Source organism: Mercurialis annua, linkage group LG7 (genome assembly GCF_937616625.2).
Source record: "Mercurialis annua linkage group LG7, ddMerAnnu1.2, whole genome shotgun sequence".
In the NCBI taxonomy this organism is placed as follows: domain Eukaryota; kingdom Viridiplantae; phylum Streptophyta; class Magnoliopsida; order Malpighiales; family Euphorbiaceae; genus Mercurialis; species Mercurialis annua.
In genome coordinates this window covers 36,900,080-36,916,064 of record NC_065576.1, presented here as the reverse complement: position 1 = coordinate 36,916,064, position 15,985 = coordinate 36,900,080, and the positions used below count along the sequence as shown (strand labels likewise).

Sequence of the window (15,985 nt, the reverse complement as noted above, 5' to 3'; positions counted from 1 at the left end):
GACCGGTGGAACTCCTGCTCTCGCGGTCCGCAGAGGATCTGCCTCCGGGTCTGGGTCTCCCCTCCCCAAACCAGCGTCACCACGTTGTGTCCCCGGTGGTAGATTCTCGTCTTGCACCCCCTCCCTTCGAGGAGGAGGAGGATCATTCCGACCTTCTTCTCTCGGAAAAGGGCGATCATGCCGACCTTCGTCTCTCGGCAGAGGGCGATCATGCCGACCTTCGTCTCTCGGCAAATTAGTGTCACGATGATCTTCGCCTCTTGGTGCTTGATGCTCTGTGGGACCCCTAGGTCTGGGTCGTGGGTGATCGCTCCGACCTTCTTCTCTCGGAGGACGACCATCCTGAAACTCAGCAGCTTGGGGTGGAGGGACCACGGGGGTGGCCGAGGGGTTGTAACTTGGGTAATACTGGGACATGACTGCAAAATGCATCTGTTGGGCCTGGTGCAGTTGGCGAGCCATGTATTCTAAATATTCTTGAGCTTGTAAGACCGCCGGAGGTATATCCTGCCCAGAAGTTGTTCCTGTTCCCGTAGCCACCAGTGTAGCGTCTACCGGGAAGTTGAGTTGAGTGGGAGACAAGGTATTGTGGAGGAAACTCTGAGGCACGGTGGTTCCTGGGGTTGATAAGTGGGTGTGACTTGCATCTGAAGCAAAAGGGTTCGCCCTAGGATAGTTTTCCAACCCATATAAAGGCACAAATCCAGCTCCACTGCCGGAGGCCCTGGATCCTCCCACCTGAGCATTCGCCGGAGGAGTTAAGCCAGTGATCACAGAGGTCCGACCACTAGCAGAGACTCCACCAACCAAGTTAGTGTCGGTAACCGTAGTTCCCAGAGGGTCTACCCTGTCCAAAACAGGATCATCAGCCATTATTTCTTGTCAAGATCTGATCAGCAACGTCAAGAGAACCAGAGTAGAACAGGGGAATACAAAACGTTTCCCACAGACGGCGCCAAGTGATGAATCACCAAACAGAATCCGAGTTTTACCGACCTGCACACCACAAGCAAACAGAGGTCAGAAGGAACTCCGGTGGGGGTCACCGGACGTTCACTCCGACGCTCAAGTAAGGTTTTGAAGTAGAGGAAGAAGAAGAAGGGAAAAGAGAGTGCTTAGAGTAGAGAAAAAGAAATTACCTAGGGTTTGTCCTTAAACCCTCTATTTATAGTTAGGGTTTAAGGACAAACCTGCCTTGCTGGCAGGCTGTGAGCCCAGTTGTCCCAGAAATCAGTTATGCTGACGTGGTAGAATATCCCTGCGGGAGGCACGGGTTGTTAGGTGTGTCAGAGGGAACATTCCTCACGTACCTGTCAGAAGATCTTCTGTGGTCCCAGGATCTGGTACACGAGTGAGCGCTCCGGGGCAGGACCTCGGAGCCCGGTCAAGCCTTGAAGCCCGGATAACTTGGGAGTCAAGTTATCATGGCTCCTGTATCTGAGAATTGCTCAGAGCTCGGGCCAGATGGTCTGGTCCTTCGGGCTTAGGAGCTCGGAGTTCGGCCTAGGTCTGAGTTGAATATAATTCGGAGCCCGGATAGAATTCTTGATCCGACTTTATCAAGCATGATTGTCTCGGATGATGTTTGAATTCCCATCGATCTGGTGACCCCCCAAGTCATGTGCTCTATGATTTCAAGGAGGTCGGACATTGTTACCAGGTCGGTGAAATGCTTGACTTAGTGATGTTCGTTCCTGGCGAGGTTGCTTCGCCCCTACTAGATGTGCTACGTTATCACTTATAAAAGGAGAAAAGAAGATGTTCATATGCTCAGCTGCCACATTATATGTACTTTAGAATCTCTAATCAAAACCTGATTTAGCTGGCCGATTGAGAAGTATATTAATGCAAAGATAACATATATAAAACTTTATGATAGTGATTGAGGGAATATTCAATTAGTTTCTCTTTAACAAGTCAAATTTAGAGGTTACTCAAAGATGTAGTCTATGCAATGCATTATTTATCTGATTTCTGTTAACAATAAATAAATCGTCTTTCTCCAAATTTAAAATTTTAGGAAAAGTTTTATTAAGAGTACCTAATATTAATAATTTTTTTTATTTTGATTTATGAACTGTTTTTTATATTGATGTTTTAACTTTTTTTATAAGTACCAAAATCCAAACAAGATTTTAGTCGCCGTTGGCCGATTGAGAATTTTTTTTATTTAGTTAGTGAAGCAAATGATTTTTATGTGGATAATTATACAGTTGTCTGTGTGTCAAATATACAATTTTAATTTTCATATTAGACTCAATTTTAACTCAGATCTTAATTTAAATGTCACACCATATCAACAACTTTATAAATTATTTTAACCTCGTAATATTTCGATGATTGTAAAATGGCTAAAATAATTCTTGATATTTTTTTAAAAATTCATAGCATTAATTTAAAAAAATATGAAAATCCAACGAAATATGTTTGGACAGTCAATTTAATTATTCAATTTTTGTTTGTTTTTCTCAAATGTAATTTTGACTTGAAAAAGGAAAAATAATTTGAATAAAGAAAAAAAAGAAGGTTGGCGTAAATGAAGGGATGGAATAGGACCCCAATGTTTCCTTAAGACTCGCTCTCATTTCCCATACCTCTCTTTCACTTTTACACATTTCACAAAATTAAAGAAACAAACAAAATGCAAAGAAAGTGATAGTACTTCAAAAACATACACCTCCCCATCTTTCCTTTTGGTGGGTGCACTCTCTTTTTTTTGTTTTTTTTTTCAGTTTTACTTTTCCATGTCTTTTTTATCTTTGCAGTAATATATTTCTGGTATTTCTTGCTCCAATTTTATTTCACTTTTACTTTTTCTTTTTTCAGGTACTATTGTTCTAATTCAAATCTGCTGTAAAAAAATTACATATTTCAGAGAACATCTGCCATTACAGTACCTGTCAAATTAACCAACCCCTAAGGTATCCAATGCTTTTCAATTTATTAACCTCAGTTTTTTTCCCATTCTTTTGAAGATCATTAATTTGAGATACATTCTAAAAACTAATATAAACTACCAACGAGCTATGCTTAAATAATAAAAATATTAAACAATATTTTGCTAAGTTGTGGGTTCATTTTTTTCTCAAAACGCATCCTCTCCCCGATAATCAAAAAAACATCTAATATAAATTTCTTTTTATCTTAATCATTAACTGTAATTTTAAATAAATGTCTTAAATTTTGTTTAGTATCAATGTGACTAACTCAATAAAAAAAACCTAAGTTTTAAATAAATTAGAAATATTTTCAAAACAAAAATAGAAATATTTTTCTTTAAATGCTATAAAATACTTGTTTCATAAAAACAGATAAAAATTTGACTTACACAGATATTATAGTTAAATAAATTATATAAAAATTGAATATCCTTAAATATTTGCTTATTTTGCTGATTCTTCATTCCCATTCACTTATTTTAGATCTGTATCCTGGTAAAGCATTGTTTTATGGCTTAATACATAGTTTGACCCCTGAACTTGTACCCTTTTACCCATCTAACCTCTAAACTTAACGTCTCACCTATCGAACCTCTGAACTTGTTAAATAATCCGATTTAACCCCTAAATTTGATAAATACGTAAATATTGAACCCCTCCGTGCCACCTGTCACTTGAAACATTCTAGAAGAAATTGTGTACGGAGGGGTTCAATATTTACGTTTGTATCAAGTTCAGGGGTCAAATCGGATTATTTAACAAGTTCAGAGGTTCGATAGGTGAAGCGTTAAGTTTAGAGGTTAGATGGGTAAAAGGGTACAAATTCAGGGGTCAAACTATGTATTCAGCCCTGTTTTATCTATTCAACATTAGAATAGAAACTGCCAAATTTTGTTGAAAATTTGTCTCTTCGCATCTGATTTTCTATTTTTTTTTTCCAATTCATTCTTCTTCATTTCCAACACAAAAGATGTTTCCAATCCTTCTCGATTCTCTCCCCTAAGATTTTTTTAATCTAATTTCCATTTTTATTTCTTGTTTCTGAATGGAAGTAGGCAGCGCCGGAGTCGGAGGCGGAGGCGGCGGAGGAAGAGGAGCAGGAGGAGGACAGAGGAGCCTCACACTTTTAGAACAAATGTCAGGTGACCTAACTGGTTTATCACTGGATTCAATTCTCTCCGACAAACAGAATCAACCACAACCGCCGCCATCAACACCACCACCACCGGCTGCGGCGTCTCCTGCGCCACCACAAATGAACAGAACGCTACTTGATATAATACGAGATGAAGAGCCGAACGGTTCATTATTCGGGCAGAAGGATAAGAAAAGCTGGAAAGCTTTCCGAGACCGTCTCCGTCTTAAACGCGCCGGCGCTGCTTGGACCTCAACAGTTCCGATTCCGGCGTCTGATATTCCGATCAACACTAACTTCGCTAACACCAACGCTTTTAACCAAACCAGATCGTCAATGTCTCGCCGGAGCTCCGTTCGGTTTACTACTATATCTTCCGTAAATGCCGGTGATCAGTCTCCTCGTTCAGATAATGATGAGAATAACGATCATTCACCTGCCTCAGCGTCTTCTATTCCGAGGTCCGGTGCTCGACCGTTTATGGTGCGACGAGTTTCCTCTCGGTACGGAACATCACCGGTACCGGATGAGAATATTCACGCCGTCGGAGACGAACCTCCCGCACGTAGCTTCAGACCGCAAATGTCGCGGCATAATTCATCTCGTAACTACGACTCTCCGTTTATAGACGGCGGAGAAGACGAGATAGCACGTGACGGTAACGGTAGTAGTAGTGGTAGCCGACGTTTAGGAGTTGTGTTAGCGGAGGAGAGACAATTGTCGGCGAGAGAAGCCGTAGCTGCTCAGGAAGCAGCGGAGGCGGCTGCTCAAGCGGAAGCCGACGAGGAGGCGGAGGAAGGGGAGTCTCCGGAGGCGGTTGAGGAAGAAGAGGAGCAGCCGGTGAGAATGTCGTTGATGGATTTGTTAGAAGAAACGGATAGACAGCTGGGATTTGTGGGGTCCAGATACACTGTGGGGGATGATGAGGTGGAATGTGAGGAAGAGGAAGAGGAGGATGATGATGATGGAACGAACGGTGGTGATGGAATTGAGCACACTTGCTGCGTGTGCATGGTTAGACATAAAGGCGCAGCTTTTATCCCCTGCGGGCATACGTTTTGCAGATTGTGTTCAAGAGAGCTTTGGGTTCAAAGGGGTAATTGTCCTCTTTGTAATGGGTTTATTGTTGAAATTCTTGATATTTTTTAGATTTTTTTTTCAATTTTTATTTGTTGAAATTCATATCAAATGTTATTCACATTCAGAATTTATGTAAACATCTTGTTTGTATGTTCTTGTGAGATTACAGGTTTTTAATATAGAATATGTTTTTTTCTGTATATAAATTTTGGAGATATTTTTTCATAAATTATAGTACTACTTTATTAAGTTGGATTATAAACTATCTATTTATTTTTTGATATGTGATATTAATTAATTAATAAAAAAATTCAAATTTTACTTAAAATTGATTAATCTATACTATATATAAAAGCACGGATGGGGGGGGGGGGACATGCAAATTTACTGAATAATCCTTTTCAGTTTACTACTAAATAAAGGTTTTATAGTCATTAACTAATTAGTTATTTAATTAATCACTATTGTAATTAAAGTCCTAATTAAAATAGGTAGCTAAATTATCTCCAAAACTAAATTGTCTCCAAATTAGTAGGAATACCTATCTTTTAGTTTGATTAAACTACAAAATTAAAATACTGTATTTGGTTAATATATTGTTATTTAAATTTCTATCTTATTATTTTTAAAGATATTATTAATAAAATTAAGTTAATTATTTAATTATGGTTATTATAAAACCAAAAGAAAAATAAATTCAGTATGAAATAAATTAGAAAAAATCTTAACTAATTTAATATTAATTATAAATAAAAAAATTGATATAACTATAATAAATTTACTAATATGTTCATTGAGGAGTTACGTTACGAGCCACATGCATAGCACGTAATGCGAAACTAGTATTTAAAAATTAGTTTATTGGTTTATTATTATAATTTGATAATAAATTAGATTTATATAAAACTTTTTCAACTTCTGTGTGGAAAATTGAGTTGTTATGTTTGTCATATTGCCCATAACTGTATTGATGTAATCTTTTGGAGAAATTAAGTTTGGAAAAGTGATTGGAATAATTGTTATGTGATGTAGTTATTTTTTAAAATGAATTGCTTTTCAATAATAATTGAGCAAATTACTCCAAGGCTTGCTATATATGTCGTAATTTACGGTTTAATACTTTTTGTTCAAAAATTAAACAATTTGGTATTTCAATTTTAGTTTTGCAAATATTTACAACCTTTTGTTAAATATAGGTATCAAAATTAATTGTGAGATACTAAATTGTTTAAAAATGAGGTACCAAATCGTTAATATAATTGAAAGTGAGATATCAAATTGTTTGAAAGTGAATATCAAATTATTAACGGAATTAACATAAGCCCCTAATTGTTGACGGAATTAAAAATGAGATATCAAATCGTTTGATTTTCAAACAAGATGTACCAAACTGTAAATATGACAAATATGAAGAGTTTTAGAATAATTTTCTCTAATAATTATGACCGAATGAACTACTACAACTTTTAAATTGTGTTGAATATTTTACTTTAAAAAAAACTGTATGAACTGATTTATTACGACTTAAATTTAGAAATTTGTAGTATTTATGCTTATAAAAGAAGATGATAATTGGAGGCTAGTTTTATTAACACACACTTCTGACATTAAATTCAATAAAAAAATTAATTCAATAATTTAAAGAATGTTTTTTTCTAAGAATGTGCTCTCTAAATTATTAATAATTACAGAAAACACAAACAATAAAGAATTAAATTAAAGCTGATCATTATGTTTTATCAAAAGATTGGGGACCATTTACTTCATTAAAGAAGAGTTATATGTTAGAGACCAATAATGATTTGATTCCTTTACAAATGAAATACTAACTCTACCTTTTCAGTCCATAGAAAGCAGGAAAATGATGATACTCTGTTTTCTTATACATTAATGTTTGTAAGGTGTAATTAGCATTATTATGTTTTTAAATTCTACTTTATTGTTTGGTATATATTACTTGCAAGAAATGATTTCTCCATAATGTAATTAATTAGCCAACCTAAGTTCATATATATGGGATAAAATGATACAAAATTGAGGATAACTCACTCAATTAAAGTGAGATTATGTGCCATCTAAAATGGGAAACACCAAGAAAAGAATGCAATTCCAACTAAAGTTGACAATAAAAGTTCAATAGAACATGGGTATTATTAAATTATTAATCCTTTATTGATGAAAATTGTACAACAATATGAATTAAATGAGATGGGGTTTGTACCATTATATAACAAAATAACAAATACTAACGTGCATATTCTAGTGATCAGAACGTTTCTAATAGAACTGAAGGTTTCAAATTTAATTTCCTCCGGAAGTAATTAAAAAAAAAAAGATAAAAGACATATTTATATTTTTATATTTTTTAAATAGTCCTTCTACTTTAGATCCTTTCGACATATAAAAGTGTTAATAGTGTCAATTTATACCGAAAAAACCAATTAAAAAAATTTACTTTCAACAAAAATAAAAATATAGACTCAATTAAAAAGATGCAAAAGAACAATTATCCTAGTCGCACTACGACATGTGGATACACACATTTCATTTCCATGATTACAAAATCAAAAATATAGAGATTCAATTTTGATAAATAAAAAGAGATGAACTCAATTCAAAAAAATATATATAACAATGTAGGGATTCAAATAGGCCTAATCACTCAAAACCCCCTCACCTTTAAACTTTTTTTCAATTCTACCCCGACGTTGAAAATTTGTCAATTTTACCCACTTTTGAATTTTCCGTTTTCAATTGTACCCCAATATTTTAATTTTTGTTAATTTTTTTACTTAAATGATTAAATCGTTCAATTAATTAAGTCTAAACATGAAATTAAATTTTTTTTTATTCAAAAAAGTACAAATAAGTCCTTTATTTTTAAAAACTAACTAAAAACCATAATCAAATTAACACTAATTTAAATTCTTAATTAATTTAACTAAATTTAAATAAATTTTAAAAATATACAATTAATATATGCGAGACGTGTAGAATGTTTTAAACAAATTTCCAAACGCAAAAGACGTTAATTTAATTTTTCAGGGTACAATTGAAACACAAAAATGTAAAATAGGGTAAAATTGACAAATTTGCAACGTCGGGGTATGATTGAAAAGGGGCTAAAAGGTCGGGGTTTTTTTAAGACATTAGGCCATTCAAATATAGGTTTAGCCAAAATAGAAATACAGTAATAAATGTTCAACCAGATGCATGTGAGTTCCATATCCTTTATGCATAAGTCATTTTCATTTTGAATTAAAGACAAATACACAGTGACAGTGGTACTACATCCCAAATATACATCTTCTAGTGGGGCATCAACTATTTGGTCCCTAATGCATTATTCAAGTAAAAAAAAATATTTTCGAAAAAATAAAAAAAATATTTTCGAAAAAATAAAAAAAATAGTTTTTTAAAAAATTAAAAACATATTTTTGAAAAAAATATTTAAAAAAATTAAAAAAAAAATATTTAAAAAAATTAAAAAAGTTTTTTTATTATTTTAAGTGTATTTTTTAAAATAAATATTTAAAAATAGTTTTTTTAATAATTATATATTTATTAATTATTATTAAAATATTTTATAAAATTTTGATTCCCATTCCAAAAAATCAATTCCCATGGGAGGGAATGGGTGATTCCCATTGAGGGGATAATCACATTCTCATTCCCTAATATAATTTGACAAAACAAACATAAACAATGGATATTATTCCCATACCCATTCCCATTTTTATGCCGAACCAAACGGCCCCTTAATGTAGACATTACCTTGTCTATGTTCTATAAATGGATTTAGTTTGTTCAGCTGTTTTCTTGTCATTTTTTATTAGGAATCTGAATCTTTATGTGTAGTTGTTGCTAATTTATAGCCATGTGGTCGTGGGTTCGATATACACAGACGGCGCCAAGTGATGAATCACCATAATGGAGTCCGATCTGCTAAGCCTGCACAAACCAATAAACAGAGGTCGAAACGAATTTTCGGTAGGGATCACCGGATGTTCGATCCGACGCTCAAATAAGTTTTAGTGAAAAAAGAAGAAGAATAATCTTGAAAAAAAAAAGAATTATCTAGGGTTTGTACATGAGGTTCCTTTTATAATTAGAACTCATATGCAAACCTTGCCTCTTCTTCTTGTGGTCCCTGTATTTAGTTATGCTCACGTGGCAGGTTCTTCCGCATTTGGTGCGGTTTGTTAGGTGCGTCAGGCGTAGGGAACATTCTTTATGGATTTTATGTGGTCCCAGAATCAGTTACACGTGAATGTGGATCATAGTGAGATTTCAGAACTCGTCTCATGAATCTTGTTAGACCGAGCTTCAGTGTTAAGCCCACGGAGCTCGGATGGTATTTTATGCTCGACGTCTCTGGTATTTATCCGAGATTCCCCTTGGCTATACTTGGTTCGGTGACCCCCCCCCCCCCCCATATCACATGGTCGATGGATTAGTCTCGCCAGATCCGACTTGTGATGCTGAGCATCACGAGCGAAGGCAGTGTATACATGTGTTCCTGGATTCGAGCTTTGGGTGAGGTGCTCCGTGTCCGTTATAGCTCGGTGTTGTTTATCGACGACCATATCGGTAAAATGCTTGACTTAGCGATGTTCGTTTTTGGCGAGATTGCTTAACCCCTACTAATCATTATCACTATGTTATCAATAATGTATTTATGATTAAACATTTAATGTAGACATTACCTTGTCTATCTTCTATAAATGGGTTCAGTTGTTCGGCTGTTTTCTTGTCATTTCTTGTTAGGAATTTGAATCTTTATGTGTAGTTGTTGCTTGTGCTATGCTTTTTTGTGTGTGGATTACCTAGTTGTTGCCATTTTACTCAAAATAGTTAGTCACCTCATCAACTTCAACTAGGGTCCATTTTGTTTAACTTTATAATTATAAATGAAAACTACAATGAGAAAATAAAAACAATTAATTTTATATGTTGTTGGTTAAGTAGAAAATAAGAAAAATAATGATAATTAAAAGAATAAAATGATAGGGCTGGCATTTTTGGAGAACAGTTTGTTTAAACGACATAATACAATAAGAAATTAAGCGGGTTTAAATTGAGCTTACCAAATTTAAATCATAACATTATCAACCATTCAAAACGTTAGAAGACAGGTTACCAAGTTTAACCCGCTATTTTTCCCAAAAAAAAAAGTTTAACCCGCTTAATTCACGAGTAACACTTTTAAATTTGTTCAACTATTGTGCTAATGGATATTAATATTTTAGTATTTTTAGATATTAAGTTTAATTACTCTATATATTTATATCTAAATTATATTTTATTTAAAAATTTAATAGGTTTGATAAATGCTTGCAATATCAAATAGTTGAAATGGGTTAAACAAGTTTTATATAAACTATAATCTATATGTCATGTTTATTAATTATTAACCATATTGTCTCGTGTTAATCCGTTAAATAATAACGTATTGTATTCGGATTTATTGATAATATATAAATGGATATATGATACTACGTTATAAGTTAGCCTTAATTGGGAATAATGATTTTCCATTGGAGGAGAATCTCATTCTCATCCCCCATATAATTTTTTTTTTTCCAACAAAAATAAATTCCATTCTTATTTCTTTTAAATTTTATTAAACCAAACAAGTACTCTTTCAAAATAACACAGCACTAAGGCTATTTATATTGGGTACTTCTGCAAAGCTTCACCATAAAACATTTCTAGTTATACAATGAGATAAAAAATAGTCCAAATTATAGGATTCTATTTGTAATTCACATATGGGAAGTATTTTTCTGGTATAGTGTGTTAGTTATAAGGAGAAGGATCCATTAGAGGTATGATATAAAGAATCTTTCTCCAACTAATCTATTTCTGTAAAATCTATCTGTCAGAAGAATCAGTTTGTAGCAGCTGCATCAGTTAGAAAATCATGGAAAATGTACTGATAAAACTATTTAATATAGATGCAAACCGATGTTTAATTCGGCTGCCGCGGTGGACAGGGCATTTCTCAGGTTGCCTAACTATATAAATTTCATCCGCAACTTGACTATCAGAGTCTTGATTACGGTGCCATGTCCATAATGCCCAAGTCTCATTCTTCACCTGCAATTCAATTCATGTTGACAGTGAGCACTTTTATGAGATTATGCAAATTGCACGGAAATGGAAATACTATGCGAGAAAATTATGACATTACATTTAGAAGCTTTCTGAAAATGAAAAACGCTGAAATGCAGGATTATACAAATTTCCGTTCAACATAGGTATCAAGTAGACTAATGAACGTTGGGTGCTGCATTTTCTAAGCAATCCAAAGACTAGAATGCTATGCTGTACGGAAATGGAAATACTAAACGAGAAAACAAGGACTTCTTTTTTTTACAAGAATAGATTGTAAATGTAAAGTTTCATGAGTTTCCGAAACACTTTCTAAATGGATATGAAATATCAAATTGTAAAATTCAACAAGTTCTCGTGCAAGAGAGAGAGTACCTCCAAAATTCCATGGCCGAAGCTGCTTTCTCGGAATGCACTATAGTCAGGTTGCTGGTCCCAACAGAATTGACCGGCTGCTGGACCTGATGTAAAGTTCATGGCACAGAATCCACCCATGTAAGGATCAGGAGTGGTTGATGGCTCTGGACAGTTGCCAGGTTCATCAGCATGTTCAACAGCCATCTTTTCCCGGTTACCCCCATCTCCAACTGTGATATACACTGGACCGCAAGGATCCAGTTGGTAGTTATATACACGATTTGATCTCTCATACGCATGAACCTGGTAACAGATTATTAACAGAACATCAGTCTACTTAAGAAGAACCTATGTTGCACAGAAATTTGTCTAATCCTGCATTCCAGCTCCGGCAAACTTCTAAAAGTTTTCTGTTCTTTTGAAATATATATTGTTTCATTGTTCCTATTTCAACATTTTTCATCTCAGCATTTCCATTTCCTGCAATGTAAATGAAACATGTTCTTTCCCGGAAAATATCAAGACATTGAGATGCATATGCAAAAAAAGCATTGCTATAAAACTCTTGTGCTAATATATACTGACCAATTATTATCTTAAATGGGTTAGTATAACTTACATGTCCGTTTAAGACTATATCAACGCTGTAAGAGTAAAGCAATTCTTCCATTGCTACCCTCATACACTCTGCTTCTCTGTAATGGGCTTTGTATGAACTATACCAAGGAGGATGCCATACAGCTACCAGCCATGGAGTTAGAGATCTGTCAACATTAGCCAAGTCTTTCTCCAGCCATCTGTATTGCTTACCTATGAAACAAACCAAGAATTGCACATAAATGATCAAGATCGTACATATGGAACGCATTTGCGCACATAATTTAGTTACAAGATCAAAAGTTTCATCATTAAAAAACAATATACTCTACAAAATAAAAATCACTCCGACTTCTATTCCATTTGAATTCATGCAAGTTTTCGCAATGATCAACTGCTGAAAGAAAAGAAAATCAAAGCGCACTTTGCAAAGTCACTAGTGTAATATTATGTTTTATTAAAAGACAATTAAGCCTCAAAAAATAAAGGTTGTATTAATTACCAGTTTTATCATAATCAATGTATGCTCCAAGCATGATGAAATGTATTCCTCCGGCGTTGAAAGAGTAGTAGAACGTGGATGAAGATCCACTTTCTTCAGATGGGAATGCAAAGCGAGAACTATAAGCAACAAATGTTTTGTTTCTAGCTTGTTGTTCAATTTCATGGTTCCCTTCTATCACCATCATTGGAATTCTAGATACCAGTTTCTGCATAAACCTATAAACAGATGTTTTTCATATCAACTACGCTGCATGGAAAATTCTCAATCTTAGGTTTCAGCGCTTCGTTTTATTTCCAGAAACGATTATGAAACTCTAAAACTCTATATTTATACCCAATCATTTATAAAAATATAATTTTCCCATATTTCGTTTCGACAATTTCTGTTGCAGTGATGTTTTACATAGCATATCAATATCAATATCATGTGTTACAAAAGCTAGATGAAGAAGCTACATAATCCCCAAACTCAAAATAAGGGAAAAAGAGTACGAAATAGGAAATAAACCTTCCCCAGTAGTCCCAACGAGGCTGATAGGTCTCATGTATAGGGGAATGAGGAAACGAGCAAGAATAGCAGTCAGAACCAGTTCCATTCGTTAGGTAAAGATTCGCGTAAGTAACATCACCAACGAGCAAAACAAGTTCAGGATTGTTCTTAATCACATGATAAACTGTAGAAGTTGTATTGTAAGTAAGTCCAAGATCACCAAGAACTGCAATTCTTCTAGGGTAGCTACTTGGATTTGAAGAAGGCATAGTCTTAAATGAGTAAATACTACTCCATGCCCTCATAGAAGGATCTCCACATCTATAATAATACATTTTCTTAGGTTTTAATCCTGTCAAAACCAAGAAAAAAAAAATCATCGGTACATGTTAACCAGTTACACATAGCTCATGCCGAGAACATTCTGTCACAAAAAAAACCCAATTTACCAGGATTAGGCTTACTTTGGATCAATCTAATTCTTAAATTAACTTCATTTGCAGATTAATATATATAGTAATTTATTTGACATATACATGACCAATTTTACAAAACTTAAAAAAATAAAATTATCACATAAATTTCTAAGTAAACCAAACACAGCTATATTCATTTGCAAATGAATTCTACCAAAATTTAGTAATATTCATTTGAACTAAATGCACCATAAGAGAAAAGGATTGAAATGTAATGAGTTCCATAGTTTTTGTCATTTCCAAATTTCATCAATTTTAATAGAAATTGAAGTAAGCATAATGAATTCCACATAATTAAAAAAACAGAATTCCATATGACATAGGTAGCACGAACACGGACACGGGGAAACGGCGCACTCGGACACAGACACGGAAACGGGAACGCAACACTCGGATGCAGTCTTACAGACACGGCAAATGGTGTTATCTTAAGGTTTTCTATGTAAAAAATGAAATTTCGTGTCCCGAAACGTTTACCAAATGTGACACATTGATTAAATGAAATGTCCGTGCTATAACCAAACACAAATGTTATAGATTTTTAAATGAACTCCATTCATTTACATCAAACACACTCATTTACATCAAACACACTCTAAATAAGCTCATTTCGACAAAGTTTGGAGTGAAATAGAAGCAAACTAAGTATAAGAAAGATGGAAATAAAGTGTACCGGTGAGACGAACATGATGGATGATCCCAGAGGTATAATTTTGAAGACCATCAAAAGCATAAAGCTGATTATAAACAACCGAATACCCTTTCGCCTCACGAGATAACGGATGCCGCAAAGTCCCATATCGAACAACGCTCGCCACTCTCGTAGGATTGAACGGTGTTACATTATAACCGATTTGAAATTCTCCTGCAAACCAACAAAATTAACCATGAAATTCACTAATCAATCATATACAACTAATTTGAAAACAAAAAATTAACGAAACCTGTAATCCAGGAGATCCACACAGAATCAAAAGAAGAAGACAAAGCAACAGAAATCTGTTCAGGTTCGAAATCCTTTACGAGGCGCTGAACACGGGGATCAGTGTCGGGTAAATCAACGGCGTTGCCCCGTAAACTGACGTCGAACGGAGCGGTTACGGGTTCAAAAGGACCGTCGAGAGTGGACGGAATGTTGTGCTTCTTGGCATGAACAGTAGTAGAATTAAATACAGTGTATACAAGAACTATAAGGGTGAACAAAATGTAACATATTGAACCTTGAAACAGTATAATCATGGTTAATTCTTATGATTCCATGGAAACAGAGGATTCAAAAGAATTGTGAAGAAGAATGGAGTGATGGGGGAAAAGAGTTTATTTTAAGTTTTATGCTTTCGGTTTATTTATGGAACAGTTGGGAAACCGTTAGTGTTTTGTCAGCAGTGCTAACTATTTATTGTATGTACTGGTACTGGTAGACTGTGAGTGAGTTCAGTTCAAAGGGAGTTTTTAAATATTTTAAACTTAATTGATTCAGCCCAATTTAATTCCGTTTTTTTTTATATTTATTCTAAAACAAAATTAAAATTATTAACTATCCGTAAGCGGAGCGATGGTCTGTGAACCCGGTGTGCTTGGTTTCGTTCAGCCTTAAGACAATTTAGTGATCTAAACTGGAATTGGGTTGCCATCCAGTAGTACTAGGAATTTTTTTTATACCAATTAGTCGATCTTACTCACTTATGCATATATAAGATTATGTTCATCCGATCAAAAAATCTAGAATATAAACACAATTAACTCTTGTGTTTTACTATTTTATTCATCTTATCAATTTATCGGAATAACTATTACTATAATCTAATTACATGCAATAACAAATATAATCTTATATATGTAATAGATAGTCTAAACTAGAAAAGGTTCAAAATTTAAAATATTTAAAATAAAAAAGAAAAGCTATTTCATTTTTGAATTTAGTAACTAACGTTTTCACCCATCGGGTTCCGCCTTTGGTAGATCTTCGTGTTAATCCCGAAAGTATTTTTCTAACTTTATTTATTTTATCTTTTACGTCTAGGATGACTGCCTCACTTGACGACCTTCTTTCTAATTTTGACATAGACATGTCCATTCCAATAGGGGAGGTGGGTAATCTTCCTGCGACGCATGTTGATCAGGTCGCTGATGTCACTTTCTGGGAAGGTCAATAAGTCCTTCCTAATTCTGAGGTTCTGGAGGAGATTAAGAAACCGCTGAATGTAGCGCTTCAAACTACTTCCCGTTATCTGTTACAAGCGTCTTAGGTATGCCGAACCGACATACTGCTTCTCTCTAGAACAATTCCCAT

At 34.4% G+C, this 15,985-nt stretch overlaps 2 protein-coding genes across 4 annotated transcripts; one reads left to right on the top strand and one right to left on the bottom strand.

Annotated features, from left to right (window-relative positions):
* Positions 1-2,604: 2,604 nt before the first annotated feature.
* LOC126656483 (uncharacterized) lies at positions 2,605-5,304 on the top strand. 3 transcript variants are annotated; one of them, XM_050351063.2, is made up of 3 exons: positions 2,605-2,696; positions 2,827-2,921; positions 3,995-5,304. In XM_050351063.2, the coding sequence occupies exon 3, from the start codon at positions 4,075-4,077 to the stop codon at positions 5,221-5,223; it is 1,149 nt and encodes a 382-aa protein (XP_050207020.1). In that variant the 5' UTR covers positions 2,605-2,696; positions 2,827-2,921; positions 3,995-4,074; the 3' UTR covers positions 5,224-5,304. The 3 variants fall into 3 exon arrangements, with proteins under 3 accessions (XP_050207020.1, XP_050207019.1, XP_050207017.1); XM_050351062.2 differs by having other exon boundaries at positions 3,992-5,304; XM_050351060.2 differs by lacking the exons at positions 2,605-2,696; positions 2,827-2,921 and having other exon boundaries at positions 3,776-5,304.
* Positions 5,305-10,951: 5,647 nt separating this feature from the next.
* On the bottom strand, positions 10,952-15,112 carry LOC126657725 (purple acid phosphatase 15). The gene is made up of 7 exons (XM_050352470.2): positions 14,637-15,112; positions 14,366-14,557; positions 13,235-13,568; positions 12,725-12,942; positions 12,245-12,435; positions 11,644-11,928; positions 10,952-11,253 (listed from the first exon to the last, which is right to left on the bottom strand). Exons 1-7 carry the CDS (start codon positions 14,929-14,931, stop codon positions 11,068-11,070), a joined length of 1,701 nt encoding a protein of 566 aa, XP_050208427.1. The 5' UTR covers positions 14,932-15,112; the 3' UTR covers positions 10,952-11,067.
* Between the last annotated feature and the right edge of the window lie 873 nt (positions 15,113-15,985).